At 44.1% G+C, this 20,806-nt stretch overlaps 1 protein-coding gene across 2 annotated transcripts in view; it reads right to left on the minus strand.

Annotated features, from left to right (window-relative positions):
• RGS6 (regulator of G protein signaling 6) overlaps positions 1-20,806 on the minus strand; it is a 258,161-nt gene that overhangs the window by 13,391 nt on the left and 223,964 nt on the right. The window contains exons 15-16 of one of the 2 annotated variants that reach the window (XM_056493676.1): positions 11,432-11,521; positions 3,650-3,703 (exon numbers count right to left, since the gene is read on the minus strand). In XM_056493676.1, coding sequence (XP_056349651.1) covers positions 3,650-3,703; positions 11,432-11,521 — 144 coding nt within the window. The remainder of the gene's footprint in view (positions 1-3,649; positions 3,704-11,431; positions 11,522-20,806) is intronic. The other variant, XM_056493677.1, reaches the window with a different exon arrangement.

Here is a 20,806-nt window from a genome sequence, read left to right on the forward strand (position 1 = left end):
TATGTAAAGCAACACTGTAAGTACAGTATTTTCAGCAAGGAAGGGATCATGAACCTCTACCTCCATGCTCCTGCTCTGGCTGTATGCCACCTGCAATGTTCTCCAAAGTTCCCCAAATTTGAGTACAATAATGTAAGAAGAAGGGCTCTAGAAGAAAGGGGGTCCAAGATAGCAGGTCAATATTCAAGCATCACTTCTTCTAAGCTCAAGACCAGTGTATTGCCATGAGGAAGAAATCTAGTAAAAGGGCCAGGAAACCGCTTTGGATGAGCAGGGAGCTTCTAGAAAATCTCAGATTCTGGGATGTGGAAAGGAACTGGCCATGTGGGAGGACTAAAGGAATAGTCAGAGTATTTGGGGATGTGACAAAGAAGGCCAAAGCCCATTTGAAATTAAGTCTGGCAAGGGATATGAAGGACAACAAGAAGGGTTTCTACAAGTACATCAGCAGCAAAAGGAAAATTTGGGAAAATTTGGGAAAATGTGGGGCTGCTGCTGAATCAGATACATGTCCTGGTGACAGGAGACACAGAGAAGGCCCAGTTACTGAATGCCTCAGTTTTTAGTGCTGAGGTTGGGAATCCCAGACTTTGGATGTAAGAGAGGAAGGCTGGAGAAAGGAAGACTTCCCCTTGCATGTAGAGGGCTGGGTTAGAGATTGGCTAGGCAGACTTATGTCCCATAAACTTCTTTACACTGAGGGTAGCAGAGCACTGGAATAGGCTGCCCAGGGAGGCTGTGGAGTCTCCCTCTGGAGACAGTCCAAATCTACCTGGACACATTCCTGTGTCACTTGCTCTAGGTGACCCTGCCTTAGCAGGACAATTGGACTAGGTGATCTCCAGAGGTCCCTTCCAGCTGTAACTATTTTGTGGTTCTGTGATTTCCCAAAATGCTGGGTCACATGCTATAGCCAAATCTGAAAATTTTCCCAGGGGTCTACTGGCCCTCCCAGTGCCAGACAGAGAAGCATAATCTGGAGGTGGCCCAGATCCACAGACAATTAATAGTTCAGTCAATCTGGGAGACTATTTCACTTCAGTTATACCTCCTTAAGGCAAATAAACTTTTAGCCCTTACTGGTTTTGAGATTTCTCTTACAGCCATCACTGGATATGTGACCTCATATTAATCTGCTTGCAAAATAGGCTCAGTGCTCCTCCCTTAAGAGAGAGAAACTGGGGGTCTGTTCCAGCCAAACCTTAAACATACACTTAACTTCATCACGCCTGTGTAGGGCCAGCTTGAATATGTGATCCTGTAATGAGCAATCACTAAAGCACAGTGGAGCTCTGGAAGTATGGACTGCTGAATTGCTCCACTCTTACACAGCCAGGGAGCTGCAGCGCATTTTGGAGAACTAGAGCATACAGAATTAACTTTGTCTTAATTCAGTCCCCTGAGTATGCCATAAAGTTCTCACGTTGGTAATACTGTCCTCTGAGGACATTATGACATGTTAGCATAGACTATTTTCTCATCTGATGGCAATGACAAACTGCCATAATGCAAAGTATAAAAAATTCAGACTCTTCCTAGTTCTGGTAACTACTATGCCATCAGAAGATGAGATTTTATATCTATATTTAGAGAAATAAAAAAAAACATATTTACAGCATACTAGCCAGTAAGACAAAAATGAACTAAAGTGTCGACCAATCTACTACAATTTTCTTTACAGCTACTTACATTCTAATCATAGCATCCCAAACTTAGCTTGTCAAGTTACCCTTCAAATCAAGAGAAAAATCCATCCTTGGCTGTGCAACTATAAACCCAGCCAGTCTAGTAAAGTGAGAGTTACTCTTCCATGTACTTGGCAAATCTGGGAGCAAAATTTACCACTTGGTGTAAATATTTCTGCATAGTTTGTTTAAAAAAAAAATAAATTAAAAAATCTTTCCTACTCCTCTCCCTGGCAGACTCTTAGAAAGTAGTAAATATGCAGATGGGCATAGTGATATATTTTGTATCAACATATTTTAAATGTGTGCATATGCATTAGCGATATAAATACATTCCCCAGGAAGTCTGCCAGTGGATGTTCTACAAAGCCTTGTATGTTACATTTGGGTTTGCTTGTGCGGTAGCACAGTAGCGCCAGGAAGAACTGCTCCCAGCTTATTTGCCCTACAGCAGCTCAAACTTACCTGCACAGCTTCCTGTTTCTCTCAGGATGTACAAAGGTGTTATATTTACACGTCATGTGTGTGTATGTAGTGTACCTATAAATATACTTATATACACACATGCAAGAATGTTATAGACTTATAGAATGCTTTGGGTGGGAACCTTAAACATCATCTAGTTCCAACTCCCCTGTCACAGGCAGGGACACCTTTCATTAGACCAGGTTACTCAAAGCTCCATCCACTCTGTCCTTGAGCACTGCCTGAGATGGAGCATCTGCAGGTTCTCTGGGTAGCCTGTTCCAGTGCCTCACCACTCTCACAGTAAAGATTTTTTCCTAACATCTAATTGAAACCTGCTCTGTTTTAGTTTGAGCCATTCCCTTTTGTCCTACCTCAACATGCTCTTGTAAAAAGTCCCTCTTGTCTTTCTTGTAGGCCCTTTAAAGTACTGGATGGCCACAATCAGGTAACCCCAAAGCCTTCACTTTTCCAGACTGAATAAAACAAATTTTCTCAACCTTTCCTTGTAGAAGAGGAATTCCATTCCTCTGATCAACTTTGTGGTCCTCCTCTGGATTCAGTCGATGTCTTTCCTGACCTGGGGACTCCAAGGCTGGATGCAACACTCCAGGTAGGGTCTCATGAGAGCTGAGCAGAGGAGCAAATTCCCCTTTCACAACCTGTTGGTCATGCTGCTTTTGATGCAGCTCAAAATACAGCCTGTACTTTCCAGTATCCCTGCTACTCGACTCCACTTGCAGTACCCACCTCTAGTCCTGCCCCCTTTCCCTATTTTCCTGCTCTGCAGAAAAAGTGCTGCACAGACAGATCCCTGAACGCAAGTGGGGCAAGCAGGTTTTGCCCAAGCTCTGGACAGACGGGCTGGAGGTTGGAGACTGATGAAGGACAAAGAGAGAGGATTTCTGCCCGTTGCCCTTGAGATCCCACTGTCCCCTTGTCTAAAAGGTTTAACAGTGTCATGTTTCTTGCTGTGACTGTGCTCCTTTTCTGGTATTGCTATCATGAACGGGGCAAAGGGTATCGCACATCACTATTTACATGAGCACTGACAGATGGGGGCAGCGGAGGAAGCGGCAGCAGGGCTGTGGGTGGATATGTATGTGACGCTATCATTATCCATGCACTGCGGAACTGTACGGATACTGTTGCAATGGAGCTATGAGAACCATGCTCTTCTACTTCATTGAGCGAGGAAAAGCCACAACAAATACTGTAGTGGGAATGTAGCAAAAAGGCAACTTTCTGTTTAATTCTAGACAAAAATCAATTTGCTTTTGCAATGATGATAAGCTAGAATGAGCATTATGCCATTTCTCCCCCCACCCCCAGCCCCTTCTTTAGAGCTACTAGTTAGATGAGCTACAGTATTAAGAGAGAAGCTGCAAAGATGCTAGCTGCAAAAATAAAGGATGAAGTAAAAAGTCAAGCATCTACATTTCCCCCAACTGAAAATGAAGTTCTGAGGAAAGGGAGGAGGGAAAAGAAAAGAAACTTACCACGCTGCGAGTGAACTTTTCTAGAGAAGTTCTACGACCTTGCTCATTCTCTGGCTTAACAGGGAACGAAGTAGAGAGATAAAAATATAGAAAAAAAAAAAAACCCTTCAGCTTAAATGCAGTCTTTTAAAACAGCAGCAAAATATAAGGAAGCAGCAAGAAGAAAAAGTTGTAAAAAAATGTAAAAAGCAGAAATCAATGTTTGCAACAGCAAACAGAAGAAATCAAAATGTCTTAAAGAATGAGAGACATCACTACTTTTACTCTCAGAGAATGTCATTTTTCCCCTGTGAGGTTTTTGAGTGGTTCATATATGTCTGTGCATTGCTGTGTCTTACAGCTGCTGGTATTGACTTCTTGTTCACTGAATTTTCCTTCTGTTACTGTTCAGGCTGGGGCATCTGATTTTGGTTAACATCTGCCAAACAGCTATCGGAGGCTCCCATCCACTTGTGCAGAGAGATGAAAAAAACCACAGTAGCTTTCACAATATTAAAAAGCAATGTCCGAGTGAATACAGCACTAGAGGAAAATCACTGGACTCGCTACCAGTGAACCTACACTTTTCTATTTATCCAAAGAGTAGAAGCATATTTCCAGTAAGTTTGGCTACATCAAAACACAAGACAGCATATGCATGTCTTTGCAAGACAACGAAAGATACAGACCAGTTTGGGGCATTGATATTTTTGTACCTGGAGTACAGAACTATTCATTTGCAAGAAGACATTCAATTGCATTGTGAGAAAACAAGTGTGTGCATCATGGCTTTATTAACATATCCCTGAGAAGGTTGCTCACTGCAGCACTTCGTTCATTTGGCACAAGGGAGATCTAATCGCCACTAACAAGGAAGAACTAAATAATTTATTGGCATGTTTGCTGCAATATCTAAGAAGAAAAAAAATGGTTAAGAGAAGAAACTCAATGCTACAAAAGGAAGCTCACTGCAGTTAGAAAGCTGTGGGCACTGCTGATTTCCAGGAGAGACGCTTATTTTAATGTGGTGAGCCAGCAAGATGGAGGTGGTAAGATGGAAGCAAAACTGCCATGAAGGGAATAAGGAGCTACATGTAAGGGAAAACGACAGTAATGATGGTGCATCTCAGTGCACTGGAAACAAGTGCTGCACTGGAGAGGCACCTACCTGACATATTATCCACACAGATTCAGATAGAGAAGACATAAAGAAGCCAAAATCATACCAGATAAACTGGATGAGTGGTGGTTGAGTCTAGGCAAAGCCTTTTTATTCTTCTGCATGTTTATCACAGCTTTCACAGCTCTTTGATGTCTACAAGATTAGTCTTAAGCATCACATGGAAAGATGGGGCAGATCGTCCCTGCTGCATCACAAATATGAGACCAAAACATAAAGCCCTTTTAAGACAAGCAATATTCTTTATCCAGAAAAAAAGAAACAAGCAACCTACACGCTTATAAACATTTGAGAAAGCCACAGAATCAGTTCTGATGTCCCAAAGTGCTGTCAAAAGTGAAAGCTAGAGGTTCATCACTTTAGCCCACACAGAGGATGGGGCCAAGGCCTCCAAGCAAGTACCAAGCAATATAGCAGCCTTCCTGGCTGGCAGGAAGGCAGGGATGTACCCAGTCCAGTGGTTCCCAAAGGAGTATTTAACATGCACTAATCCAAGAGTTAGTTGCCTCTCCTTGCATATGAGAAGAGAGGAAAGGGGAAAGAAACATCAACCACACTATTTGGCTAAGTATTAGAGCCATGCAAGTGCTCAGAGCATCACAAATTCCCTCTTGGAAGTAGCCTCAGTGGTGTCCCTATACCCTGAGGCAGCAGAGGTGACAGAGAGGAGCTGCATTCCTGCCACCTTGGCTCAGCATGTCCCATTGAGCAGGACTGAGGACAGCAGTGCCCAGCTGGGCACTGGACCTCTGCACTGGTTTCCTGCAGGGGTGGCAAGACCCACCAGCAGCCAAGTTAAAGACACAATTTCAGAAGAAGAAATACCTGAACAAAAGACTGAGTGTTCTGCAAGGCCCCTTAGGGGAGCAAGGCACTTGAAGTCTGCAGCATGACGTTGCTGCAGGCTGGAAAATCAGTGTCTGACCCAACTGCTTTTTTTAGTGGAGCTCTGGTGTGCACTGGGGTCAAAGGATAGTGAGCTGCTATACAGGCCACTCTGTGCTCCTGCACTCACTGTCAAAATCTAGTATCTCTGCTTTTTCTACCAGCAAGGTGATGCATCTTCCCACCCAGCAGAAAGGCAGAATGGTGGTCTTCAAAGATGATGAGCACCTTGTTGAGGTGCTGAGAGCTGTCTGGCGCAGGGAGCCCCACACAAGGCTGCTTGCTGCCTACCACAGCTGAAGATGTGTGGGGAAGCAGCCACACGGAGCCCCGACAGCGTCTCACAGAAGCGCCTTGCAAAGCACGGTTTGCAGTCACTCTGCACATTTGGCATGGCAGTGGCAGGCTGGGACCAGCTGGATGCGTGGAAAGCTCATCCTCAAAGCATCCAGCTCTGAGTCAAAGCATGACATTTTCTAGTGAAATAAAAAGCAGCTGAGGCAGGCTGGCTGCAGAGTGATGAGCTGGCTGGAGCAGTTTGAATGTCCGTGGGTGTGGGTGCTGGCTGTACAGCTCGCTGGCTCTTCCTGCCTGCTCGCCCGTGTGGCTGGCAGCCTGCCGTGCAGGGAACGCCTGCCCACAGCTCTGCAGCACGGGGCTGAGCTGGGGAGGCTGCCTTGCACACCAGATGAAGGAAATTTAAAAATAACAAAATGAAAAATAAAATAAAATAGAAAGACCGAATCACACGTGGGACCAGATCTGGCGTGTGGCCCCTGGAGCCATTGCCTCCTGCAGCAGCTACAGCAGTCTGCACAAACATATACTGTGTGTGCAAAGGGGTAAAGGCTCACAAACACATGTGCATGCCAGATCATGCAGTCCTCCCAGGTGCAAAAAATGCAATCCTTGCCAGTAAATACACCAACAGACTCCACCAGCTAATGGCAAAGGACATGTGCATTTGGATAAAATACAAAACAACCATCCCTGCTGCAGATGAAAACCTCTTAGCCCAGGCAAATACAGAAAAATAGAGCTCACCACATAGAAGCCATTCACTAATTATCAGAATTTTCTCCTTTTTCTCCTTTTTCTCCTTTTTTTTCTCCTCAGAATTTTCCTTTTTTTTCATGATTAATCATTTACCCAGCCATCCAAACTTTAAGTTCCTTTGTGTAGGCTCTGCTTGCATGGAAATTAAGTAGAAGAAAACTTAAGAAAACCAGCGATTACTGACTACTGAAAGTAATTATGAGAAAATTGCTCAGCATCTTTACAGCATTCAAGACAAGTCCTGCCACTGAATCAAAGTGAGAAGGGGTCATAATCTGCAATAGGAACCTTCCTGGACAGTACCAAGCAGCTGGCACAGGGGATCTGGTTAAAAGCAATGCTTCAAAAGGATGTGTGCTGGAAATGGAACCTGTTCCTCATGGCATGAAGCTCATAAGTATCCCCTTACTGACACTTTTTGCCAGGGACGTGAAAAGGGGTAGGAAAATACATATAGAAACTCGGTCTTCTGAACATAAGGGCTAGAAAATTCTCTACCTCCCTCCCTCCCTGGATTTATTTTGTTGGCTGTTGAATCCTTTTTTTTGGTATGAGATTTTGGGGTGTGAAGTGGGGTTTATTTTGAACTTTAACTTGGTGAAAAAATAATGTGTTCCAGAGGGAATGGCATCAGATAAAAATAAAGGATAATAATATCCCTGACCCAGGGTTCAGTAAAGGCCAGAAGCAGATCCTGGGCTTCTCAGGCAGTCACATCTACCTGTCCAAAGTGAGAAAGCAAAGGGCATGTACAGTGCTACCAAGTGGCCAGAATATTTTCCATGTATTGTGTGTTCATTTGAATAGGGTCATGGTGAATTCACACTTCCCTGAACCTGAGCTGGAGAGCAATATAATGCCTCTAAACCAAGAAAATACCAACCTGCTCTTCCCTCAGTGCTTCAGGGCTCACTCCCATGGTTTCACAGCCTGTCTGCACTACAGCTGTGGCTGCTTTTAAAGGATGCTTCCCTGCCTGTGGGCAGGGCTGGATAGCAGGAAGCCACCCCATGCCAGGCTGACATGAACACCAGCACTGTGACAGTTCAGCTGCCGCTTCAGCTAATGCAGAGATGCCAACCAATGTCATTGTTTCACCTTTACAGTGAATAATGGAAAGTACCTCGAGGTGTTTTCTGTTCCTTTTGCTCCCTTCTCTGCAAAAATAAGCAGCAAAACACATGCATGGCTGCTTCTTCACCATTAAAAAAAGTTTCTGGGCACTTGCATCCCCTTCCATGGTACACTAACTAATCTACACTTCTCTTTCCCCAGGGAATAAACCTGCTCTGCAGCCAATCACCCTGCCAAAATGCCTCCTTGGCTTGACTGAGGAGGTTTGTCACAGTACTTGTCCTGACAGGTGGATCACTGCTAAGGACATCCAGCCACCTATTTTGGCTACTGTGGAGAAGGGCTGGAGGGCAGTGCAGAGGTGATTACCTGCAAGGTGCATATCAGCAGAAAGAGGAGCAGGTCAGGGCTTGACTCTGCGTAGCACCAGCGGGGCGTGTTGCACTAGACACACAAATAAAACACAGGGTTGCTCAGGGATCTCAGCACATCCAGCCCTCCACTGCTGAGCCAGGCGCTTTCAGCAGGATCCATGATTTCTACCTGCTGCAGATGGGGGGCTGGGAGTGGAGGCCCAGAGCTCCAGTTGGGCTGGGCATATGGCCATTCCTCCTGAGGACAGGGCTGTGCTCTCATCTCTCCCCCAGCCTGGCAGGGAGGAGGCCTTCTGTTCAAGGCAGAAGGCTACACCCAGCTTTTCCCCTCTGCAGCTCACTGCTTCCAATGACACCCTTGCTGGAGGCCAACCTCATGTTCCCTGCTGAGCACCATGAATCTGCAGGATTGAGGCCAATAATACTGTGGTTACTTGCAATAATGAAACTGGGTAAGAACGGAGGAAAAAACGTCTAAAATGGATTAACAAAGTATGTATGTCTGGTCTGTATACAGCCTATGTCTGCTGTCTTGCATCAGTTAGTGGTGTGAACAATATGTTCCCCTCATAATTCTGTCATTGTATCTCAATCCCAACCCATAATTTCTTCTTCCCCTTCCCCTCCATTACCATGCTCTCAGAGCAGGGAGGAAAAGCTTCCACATCTGTGGCTATTGTATGGTGCAGAAGAAAGTAACTCTTCAAACTTACAGTATTTTGCAAATACCAGAAATGTGAAGTATCTTTTGAAGCACTAATCAAGCTTTGGCATCTCTTTGCTGAGCAGGTCACTATTCTTTTTTGCTCCTTGAAAAAGAGGAGGATATAGAGGGCAGGCTAGGTTGAACTTTTTTTTCACACAAGAAATTGAGTAGGGTAATCAGGGAAAGCATATGGATTTTATGGTTCCCATTTCTGTGCTCCAGCCACACAGTCTACCTTTCTCTTTTTCCTGCCCTCTCAGTTTGTCATAACCCAGTGCTGGAGGGCAAAATATCCCAAATGGCACAAACTTATCCACAAAACATTAATGTGGGAATCTAAAGCCATAGTTCGTTTGCTTAGTGCAAGCAACTCTTTCACCCTATGTCCATCATGCTGTGCTTCTGACAGAACTTATTTTCAGTAATGAAAGTAAGCTATGTCATATCAGTGTGGTATACAAGCCATGTGAGGATAATGACTTTGAGGAAAGACAGGCCTCAGAGAGAGGTACTCATCACAACTTAAAGAACTGCAGTGAATTTCTATTCATATCAGTAAATCCAGGACTTGTTTGCAGGCTCTAAACCAAATCCTTCATCCATGCAGGCTATGATATGTCACTGGATTCCTCTTTTCCCTCCCTTGTTTTCCATCTATTTAGAGGAATTTTAAAAGGCTGCTTCTCAAAGCTGCACCAAACATCCTATAGATAGGACCGTGTAGCTCAGGGTACAGAAACTGTTATGTTCTTTCTATCATCATCTCTGTACCTACACTGTTTCCAAAACATTCACTTGCCCAACACAATGTACTGTGGTTGCAAAGAGCCTTACAGACTCTGGAGTAGCACCAAATCACCTCCTGCACAATGTGAAGCTGATGAACAGCACATCTGCACGGATCTACTCCTGCCTTTTTTGTGCCTTCATGTTTACTTGTGCATCCACAGCTCTTTCTAAAAGAAACTTGATTCTTACTTTCACGACTGCGTTAACATGACACCAAAACCTGCTCCTGCGGCTGTTTGGGGGGGATGAGGATGTCATGCTGACACATCCAGGGCTTGATCTGACAGCAAAAGAGGATTGCAAAAAAACAAAACTTTTTGTTTGAATGAGTTTGGCTGGGAGGAGAAAGCCCTCCTGGCTTTCAAGCACATAAGCCCTCATGTGTTCCATGGAGACTGGGGGGTAGGGAGGCCATAACCTGCTGGGGGTAGGAAGATGGCAGAGGCTTTTATGGCTTATACCATCAGAAGACTTTGCCTCACACCTCTTTCATTCCCCAGTCTATGAAATAAGTCAGGTCTAACCCTTCTAAAAGTAGGCAGCACTGGTTTATGCTGTCTCAGACCAGACATTTTGAAACAGAAGGCTGACTGCTGCCCTCCACTACCTTTCACTAATCCACCTGCCAGTAGTCTCAGGCACAGCAGACAGAGGGGCTTGTCTCCTTTTGTCACCATATGCATGCTTTTAGGGCACACAATGACAAGCAGGACAAAAATACCACTGGGATTTCATTGTATTGTGCCGATGCAATGTAATTTGGCAGCACACAGCGAATGCAGCAGAAAAACAGCAGGGAAGATGGTGATGGGAAACCACACACAGAGGCTGCAGGAGTCATGAGTCAGCTTATGTTCAGTCCTGGGAGCCAAATGCAAGTGGGACATACACACATGTACATGGCATGCACATGCACACAGATAGACACATAGAGCTGTGGGAATTAATCAGGAGTTGCAGGAAACATTTGAGCACAGCCACAAATGCAGAAATCAGTAGCTTTTCTCCTAGATCCCTAAGGAAGAGGGGACTCGAGGACAGGAGTTGTAACTCTATGAAACCACTCCTTTGCTACCCTGATCTGGGGGGCTCCTGACAGAATCATGATGCTGGAAGAGCCCATGCAGATACTAAAAAGGCTAAGAAGAGCTCAAACCCAGATTTCCTGTGAGACAATGTGGCTGGAATTCTTGATTACTACATACATGCATTGCAATTATTTCCTGTCTCTGAGAAAAGGAAGCATCTCTGGGGAGGCAAAATGTAGAAGAAGGAATATGGGAATTGCTGCAGGGGGATCTATAGGTAAGGCATCCAAAGGGAGTATCACATGGTGAGCACAGTAGGGAGGTGAAAACCTTAATAGGTGAATTTTGCACCAGTAATGAACAGATTGATGGGTCCTGCTTCTCATATCACAACCTGTTTTTTCCATGAGAAAGAGGTAATACAATTTGTATTTGCCTGCATTGAGTTTGGGAGACAGCTGTGCAAGGCATACACTTTTCCATACTACCTTTACTGTGGGCCACCATGTTTTCCCCAAAATCTCATGCTGAGGCTGTGCACACGGAAGCCATGCCTCCAGCGAAGAAGACAAAAGTGCTCATTCCCTTCTTAAAGGAAAAAAAAAAAAAAAAAAAAAAGGAAACAATATTTTCACTTTCACACTAGCAGCAAGCAGCAGGCGAGAATCAAGAGGTGCTAAGAGATGCAGGCATGTCCTTTCCAACAGATACCTTCTTCTTTGCCAGCAGTAAGTCCTGGTAAGCGTTCGAACGCAGAAAGCGCGCGTAGCTGTCACTCTTCATCAGCTTGTAAATGTGCTCCTGCGGGATGGGGGGAAACGAGACAGAGAATTGTTATCAAACCTCATTTAGACATCACAGGGACTTAAATCATGGAGAATTGGTAGGAAGAGAGACTGATCAGAGTTCTAATTAAGCCTGCTATTATTGATTATCTGTGTTGTGGTAGTGTACATGAGGTCCATCCTGGGGCAGGACCCTGCTGTGCCTGGGGCTGTATGAACACAAAACAAAGAGATGGCCCTCACCCCAAAGGCTGGCACACATTGTTTGCTCATCAGGATTATTCTGCAAAGACTGCAACTCTCTGAAGTCCTCAAATTATAAGAAAGTACCTGCCCTGGGAAGAAGAAATAAACACCAGAAATTGTCTCTTAGATAGGTGTCATTTTACCAGTTACAGATACTTGAACAATCACCCAGCATTTCCTTCCTTTTCATGGAGGGGAACTGATACTTGCACACATTTCATCTCTACTTTAGACATGCACTCAAGTAAGCCAATGTGTTAATGTCCTGAAAAAACCCATATCTGTGGTGACTATGCAGGGAAATTATATGACTAGCTCCAATGTGGATGGCTACATTGTGTATAAAGTTACATTGGATGAGTCTCTCTCTTAGGGTCTTCTCTTAAGTTAAAATGCTGTTACCAGTTTGCTCTGAGAGCACTTACTAGGTGTATTTTCAAATTTAAAAAGAGGTGTTTCATTGCAGCAGAACTTAATACATACCCTTTTCTAATTTCCTTGCTAAGCTTTACTTTCCTGCTGAGAATCCCTTAACACAGTCAGCTTCTCTCCCAGTTATCCCTGGATTTACAGAAGATATTATCCCAGACACCAAGAAAATCAAATTAAAATACTTTTACCAAATAATGACAGAAAACACACTAAAGGAGCTCAAGAGAAAAACAGCCACCTTGGTCCTTTCTCTTAGACTCTGCCCAAGAAAGCACTTTTATAGAGTTAATGAGCAGTTTTATCTATAGTGAATTATACAACGTGAAATATTTTCTCCTGCCCTAAAGGCATTCTACATGAAACTTTAGAAGAACCAAACCAGACAGAAGTCACATAGCTTATTTCAGTGTGTTAACAAGCCAAGCAGAATTCCCTTATCTTCATCATCATGGGTAATTAGCAATGACCTGTCTATACACAGAAGAACTGCTTAATTCAGCTTTCTTAACTATTTGGTATAGTCCTATGAGGGCCACTGGTTTTCCTTCGACACAGCATAAATGTATTCTTTGAGCTACATCCTGGTGTGGAACAATTTTTACTGGTTAATTTCCATACTTGCTTTTAGTCTTGACAGATCCTCATTTGTACAGCACTATCTATCCAAAGGACAGCACAAAATTTTGCAATAGAATCGTTCATCACAGAATCACTAGGTTGGAAGAGACCTCCAAGATCATCGAGTCCAACCCATGCCGTGACACCTCAACTAAACCATGGCACCGAGTGCCACATCCAGTCTTTTTTAAACACATCCAGGGATGGTGACTCCACCACCTCCCTGAGCAGACAATTCCAGTACTCGATCTCTATTTCCATAAACAACTTTTCCCTAATATCCAACCTATGTTTCCCTTGGCGCAGCTTAAGACTGTGTCCTGTCGTTCTGTCAGCTGCTGCTGACATATACAGCTATTTATACGCTTTATATTTTTATGCTTCATATAAAGCTATTTATATGCTTTATATTTTTATGCTTCATATAAAGCTATTTAGCAACTGTCACCCCTCTTGGTTCAGAAAAAACACATGATAGGCACAGTTTCATACTTTTCATGTACAGCACTGCCACAAGATTTGACATCCAGCTCTAGGACATTTGTTCTATTTAAGCAGGACAGAATGAGCCAAGTACACCCTAAGAGAAGGAGAGGGAAAATAATGCACATCATGGAAATGAACATCAAAAGGTTTCTATTCTCTTGTGTGAATAAGGATTTTCACCATCAGCTCTCTCTTAAATACTTCAAGTAGCATAAACTCAGGACTCCGTTGATTTAAATCCAACCACATCTCAACCAGTTTGCCTGTACTGCTACCTCTTATGGTTTCCAAGGAGATGCCATGTCCTCCTAATGAGTTCTTTGTAACTACCTGGGAAACAAACCCACCTAACTGGTGCTTTTCCAGGACCATGAGGAGACTGATGAGTAAGTGGGTGCCTTGTAGCCCATCAACAGTAAAGGGCCTGAGGGGTCTCCAGAGCCTTCATCCTCTCAGTGGTTCTCTTTGCAGCAGCCAGTACATGCAGGGTGCTGGTGGGACAGGTGCTGAGGTGGGCAGGAAGATGCTGTGGCTGAGGCAATATGGTGAGTGACAGGAATATTTATATTAACATTTTGATAGATGTAATTAATTTTTTCACTGTCTTTGGGCTCCAAGTGGTTTCTTTACCAGTGGTCATACAACTGAGTCTGGTCTAAAACATCATGATAACATTTTTGGAAAATGACCTTCAGTTTTCATTGCCAGCAAAGCAATGGAAGAAGCAAAGGAGAACACACGAGGCTGGCCATACGAGCCATCTGCATGCCAGCAACAGCTATCACTCTTGCTCATGACAAGGCAACTTCTTGTATTTGACCTTAAAACAGTATAAATTCAGTATATGGTGGTCAGAAGGAAAATTGCTTCAATCCTGAGATGAAATAAACCACATAGCTGCCTTCTTAACTGAAGCTCTTCCCTGAAATGGAACTATTGCACAGCAACAGCCCTGCTGCCACTGCAGTTAGCTAATTGGTATGAAGCATTTTCACTGCTTTTCATATCTTGGAATCACTAAACAGCAACACTGCTACCTTTCAGCTGTTCACCACAGATATATTCAAACAGGGAATAACTATTCCTAGGCTTTGAATGCTAATGAAGAAAGAAGGTTGGGCATAGGAAAAGGAGGGACATGCATAGCTTCAGAAGCAAACTTTACTTTTTAATTGTCCAAATTCAAAGGGCTTGCTTTCAACAATCTCTAGACTGAAGGAATGAACGATACACTAGGAATTTATTTTACGACACTGCATTTCTGAAGTACCTACTGGAAATCTGAGCCAGTTGCTTAGATCAGCAAAGACTGCCTTCCAATTTGCAACAGTGCAGGACAACTTGCATTGCTACAGTGAAAATCCCTACTGAGACTGCACCATGAAGATTTCTGCTAAAATTGTGGCTGTGATGTGTGTCTGGCCCACTTACACACCAAATCTAGCTGCAGGATGGGAAAAGCCAGTGGCTGGAACATTTGTTTTGATCTGTAGCCTACTCTGTTCTTTGCCACCAAGTGATTTTCTTATGCATTCTGAAATCTGCAACGTCCTAGGGAGAACCTACAGCTAGTGTTTAGCAGCTCCTCATTTCATAAATACATTGTAGGCTCCTGGAGATCTAACAACTGGTCATATTCTTCTGTGGAAGCCTGAGCAACAGGTAGAGGTGTGGGCTTGGACTTAGTTACTCTGCACAACTTGTGCAAATTGTCTTGTCCTTCGCTGTCATGGATTTTTTAGCTCACTTTGGATCATTGCAACCCACTGGTCTCTCACTTCTTATTTTACTGAGAAGCTGGTTTTTTGCACCTTTTTATCACATGGTGGAAAGAAAGGACACCCACATTAAAGTTTGACATCTCCCAATGCAATGCACCTTGTAAACACGCACAATCTCCCTGACATTACATGACAGTGCTCCTGAAAAATTTGAGCTTTTCCATCCTTATACTGAGATAATTCTCCATTTTGTTGTTTATTGCAGGGTAATGAGCTCACTACTGCTGGTTCCCTAAACAGAAAAAGTAAATGCATCACCTGTGTAATTTTTTTCAATGCAGCTGCAGCTCTGGACACTGCAGTCTCTTGCACTGTGAGTAGTCTGTCCAGAATTATCATTGCAACACTTCTTTACAAGTGCCATGGGAAGTTCCTGTGCCCTATCTGCACAAAAGCAGGAGGACCATTTCATATATATGCTGTAGCCTCTCCCAGCCATTGCTGTGTATCCCTTCCCAAGTATGGCTCAGTCTTACAGCTCCCTGCTCCAGCCCTATGACAGCAATCCTTTAGGGAGTTACATCACTAACCCAAGGATTTAAAACACTCATCTAACAAAACTGCCCAAGTGACCTATTAAACCATTAAACAAGGTAGCTTATTAAATCAGATAAAAGGCAGGAAAAAATTCTTTCAATATTTAGCCAGCAGTTGACAGGCATCACCTGTCCCACTGGTCTCCCCTGCAGCCTTGCCAGCTCTTTCTGAGCACCAAGCTGCCATCTCTGGCCACTGCAGAGACATGGACTGACTTGACATGGCAAGCTGGTTTTTTGACTGACCAGTCACTCAGTCCCTCATACAGCATACTGCTGATGAGTGCTGGCTGTACTGATACTCCCCTGTGACAAGGGATGCACATTGGGAAATGTCAGTCTGACATGGAGAGTGACACAAGAACCTGCTTTTGTAAGTGCAGTGGATTTCATCTTCAGGAAGCAAACAAATCCCTTACAAGATTCTTGAAAGCATAGTGGGTTTGCTATCAAACATCCCCCATGACTGTTGTTTCCCAGTTCTTGAACCAAGGCAACAGAGGCAATGGGATCTGCTTCCATGTGAGAAAAAGGAAGACCCTCTTTTGTGTTTTATACACCTGAATCAGATCTCCTCCACGGTGGGGAAAAATAGGCAGTGGTCCTGGGGGCTGTCCAGCTTCACTGAGCATACTCTCTGTACCTCGTCTTCTGTCATGAGAGTTACACTTCAGACAACATAACTATTCCACTTACCACAACCATTACATGGTATAAAGAAGAACAAACAGCACAAAAGGGGGAAATGTTGTTCCTTCTAGAAAAACAGGAATCAATGAAATAAATCACAAAAAAAATTTCTTTTATAATTATGTGAAGCCAATAGGAAATCCCATCCCTGACATCTGACAGCTTAAGTGCAGGGAAATAAACCCTGATAAGGTTCAGCATCTCTTGGCTATTTTCCTTCCACAAGCTTTACCTTTGGAAAGAGATGAAGGACAGGCTTTGTAAATTATTCCTGACAAGAGTGGAAAGGGGGAAGAAAAAATAAAGTTTTTGCAATCCAGACGGGAATGTGGGAGGTGGCTGAGATAGCAGAAACCATCTCAAAGCTGCACCTGCTCCAAATCGATGCGCTGCAATGTGATCTTAGGTCTCTCTTCCCCCTCACAGTCAAAGCACAGTGACCCTGAGGAGGGCACGGCTGCCAGATAAGCAAAACCTTGGGAGCACTCAAGAAAAAATGTGGGAAAAATCCTGAATCATAAAAAAATAATAACATCTGACTCACACAAGGCACGAGATAGATCCCAGGAATTATGTTCTCTGTTAAGAATGTTTCTTTGTAGCAGAAAACCTTGGTTCTTTCCTCTGGTTTGTGTATATGAGACAAGAAGAGAATCTGTGCTTAAACATCCATTCCTAATTTCACCAGTATTTTACCCATCTTGATATTTTGTGACAGGCTTGAGATTTTTTGGAGTTGTGAAGGCTAAGTACAACATTCTCATGAAGTCTGAACACCAGCTACATTCCAGAAAGTCCTTAAATTTGAATTTGTTGATAGAAATTTTTCCCTGTTTGTGCCTAAACACAACTGCAAACTTTAGATGATGATGGGGAATAAGGAGAAATGGCAAATTCTTTGCTCACTTCAAGCACAGGTTTTCAATTTAGCACCTTTATGGAACAGATCACCTTGACTACAATGACACAGCATGTAAGGATCAACCAAGTGATCAGGCCCAGCCACCATGGGTATAGGAAAAGCCTGACCAACCTGATCTCCTTTTATAACCAGGTGACCTGCCTGGTGGAAGAGGAAAAGGCTGTGGATTAAGTCTACCTGGATTTCAGCAAAGCCTACAATACTGTCTCCTATGGCCGCCTTCTGGAGAAGGTGGCAACCCCCAGTTTGGAAAGATGCACTCTTTGCTGGGTTAAAAACTATCAAAATGGCTGGGCAGAGAGAGTGGTGGTGAATGGAGTTACATCCTGGCAGGCAGTCACCAGTAGTGATCCTAGGGCTTAGTATTGGGGTCAGCCCTGTTTAATGTCTTTATTTGAATGAGGGGACCAAGTGCACCTCAGCCAATTCACAGATGACACTAAGGTGGAAGGAAGTGTTGATCTGCTGGAAGGCTCTGCAGAGGGATCTGGACAGGCTGGATCAATTGGCCAAGGCCAATGATAAGAGGTTCAGCAAGGTCAAGTGCCAGATCCTGCACTTGGGTCAGAACAGCCCCAGGCAGTGCTTTAGGCTGGGGGATGAGTGACTGGAAAGCTGCCCAGCAGGAAAGGACCTGGGGGTGCTGGTCTACAGCAGCTGAACATGAGCCAGTGTGTGCCCACGTGGCCAAGGGCATCCTGGCTTGTATCAGGAGCAGTGTGGCCAGCAGGACCAGGATAGTGAATATAGTCCCTATATTCGGGGCTGGTGAGGCCCGACCTTGAACCCTGTGCCCCGTTTTGAGCTCCTCACTGCAAGAAAGAAATTGAGATGCCGGAGCATGTCCAGAAGAGGGCAATGAAAATGATGATGGGTCTAGAAAGTCATATGAGGAGCAGCTAAGAGAGCTGGGGTTGTTCAGCCTAGAGAAAAGAAGGCTCAGAGGAGACCTTATCACTGTCTACAGCTGTCTGAAAGGAGGGAGTAGCCAGGTGGGGGTCAGCCTCTTCTCCAAGGCAGCCAGAAACAGATGAGAAGAAATGGCCTCAAGCTATACCAGCAGAAGTTCAGATTGGACATCAGGAATAATTTTTTCACTAAAAGGGTGGTTAAGCAATGCAATGGGCTACCCAGGGAGACAGTGGAGTCACCAGCCCTGGAAGTGTCAAGAAATTAGTGGAGGAGGTGGCACTTAGTGTTCTGATTTAATTGGCACGGTGGTGTTTGGTCAAAGGTTGTACTTCATGGTCTTGAAGGTATTTTCCCACTTAAATTATTCTATTCCATGATTCTTAGCTCATTTTGGGGGTTTACACTAAGACTAGATAGCTGCTGGGATGCACTTGAGCTGCAAGAGTCCACTTCACCTTTCATAAACTGGTCAGAAACCTCCTTGCTGTAGCTATCTTTTGGAGCACTCCTTCACTTTGTCATCCACACTATTAACTAGTGAGAGCTGATTTGGAAACCCCTCTTGTATTGCAAGCATGCAGCTGAACCTCTGGCCAGCTGGAAAGGAGATTTGCAGCAGGTCAGGCAAATCCATTAAAAGTAAAGGCCACAAGCAATGTAAAGCAGTAGATTAAACAACTAACTAAATAACAGCATACTGCAATGAATGCTAATATTTATGCTACCTGCATACTTGGCACTGGGGAGGAATTTACTGCATATTCACACATGAGAGAGTGGTGCCTGAGTGAAGGCCTTGTGGCCTTTGCAGGAAGGATGGGAAGAGATGCCAGCTGACAACCTGCCTGGAGTTTGTTTTTGGAAGAGCTGTCTCTATAGCACAAAGAGGACGTGGGAAGGAGAAAGCACTCTTCTGCAAGCACATAGTGTGTGACTGCTGCACCTTTCAATTAGACTTGGCAGCAGTCTAGTGCCTGTCCGTCGGCACCTCTGCTCTGCACAGACTTTGTGGCAGAGGAGACGAGGTTAACCCCTGTGCCAGCACACACACATCCTGCAGTCAGCAAAACCTGCTATCCACGGGTTCTTAGAGATGTGTCCTGTTAACTCTGCTGTACTCTTCCCAGTTCATCCTCAAGAATCCTGTTTGACTAGTAGGACACCCTACCACACTGCCACCAGCATCTTCCAAAAAGCCAAAGAAAGGAAAGGAGACCTACTCCTCTTTAAGCAGTTACTTGTGCCAAAACTGAATGCAACACTCTTTAAAAGCAATTATGATCAATTGCATTCAACCTAACTGATGGTGCTGAAATGCACTTTAGAAAAAGCAGTAAAAATTGCTGCATCAGCTCTAGAAGCTGAAGAAGAGACCTTTGCCCTGATTGAACTTGATGGGAAAACACCAGTGGGGGCAAGAAAGCAGGGAAATACATATTTTTTATTCCAATTCCCTTTAATGTTCCCAAATCCCCACTATGAGCTCTTCTGGATCTGCTTATTATGGTCTCTGCATTTAGGATTTCACTCTTCTCAAAAATGCTGTAGTGTCCGTTTGAGCTGCCTGCCTGCAGTTAGTGCCTGCCTGCATTAGCCAGGGTGAGCCCCTTCCCGGAGCCTCTCTGCTACCCGGCAGTGCTGCCATCTAGCAGGGCCAGGCGGGACTGGGTGCTCCAGCTGCTGCGGGACTGCAAGGCTTTTCCTAAAAGAAAAGCTTCAGGTTGCTAAATGGCACATAAGGGTCTTGGTCTACAAGTCAACAGCTCTGGAAAATCTGAGCAGTATCTTTTTTACTACTCTCAAGTATTCAAGTGACGTGATAATTTACACGAAATTTTAGCTGGTGCATTTTCTTCACCTTCAACCAAGTTGCTTTTACTACTAAGAGGGAAAAAAAGGATGAATAATTATCCTGTAATATATACTAACCTCCCTGCTAAACTAAAATGAATAATTTCTTTTTTCAGCCCACAAATGAAATTACACTGGGCTGAAGGCACAGGAATGTAAGAAAGAGCCTTAGCAAGAGGGATAACTGCAAGCAATGAGAGCTCATTTTGAGTAATACACAGAAATCCTTTGTTTAGCCCTTTAGATACATAGTTGGAAACACAATGTAAATCTTTCATGGAACAGCACATTGATAAAAGTAACACATAAATTTAGCTATGGCTCTTCTGTAAATTGATGAGACAACTGGTTTGCTTCATAACTTCAAACACAAATGTGAGGGCAGAGCTGTCGAGGGTCCATGGCAGACGCAGTGCAGAGGACTAGAGGCAAAGGTTTGTTGAGTGCTGTGCAGTTAAGGGGTCAGCCTGGTACTGCAGGAGGATTTAGTCCTAAATATAGCAAGGGCTATCCTGGGAGACAAGAGTGGGCTGCCAGGAGTCTAACGCCATATGAGCAGCTTTAGGTTTTGAGAACAATGATCATGGCTAATAGGCTGATTCTCTCAATATGGGCCAAATCCTGGCTACTGGCAAAAAGCCCAAGTAAATAGGTTTTGCCTGGGAGGAGGGACAACCTTCTGCAGCATTCAGGAGACTGGCATTTCTTTTCCAAACAATACAATATGCAGGAGTCACAGCAATGAAGATGAGGTTTTTCCTTCCTGTGCATGCTGTGTTACAGCTATGAGGTGTAACTACTTAACCTTTTGGTCAACACCCTGATAT

Source organism: Oenanthe melanoleuca, chromosome 5 (assembly GCF_029582105.1).
Source record: "Oenanthe melanoleuca isolate GR-GAL-2019-014 chromosome 5, OMel1.0, whole genome shotgun sequence".
Taxonomy (NCBI): Eukaryota; Metazoa; Chordata; class Aves; order Passeriformes; family Muscicapidae; genus Oenanthe; species Oenanthe melanoleuca.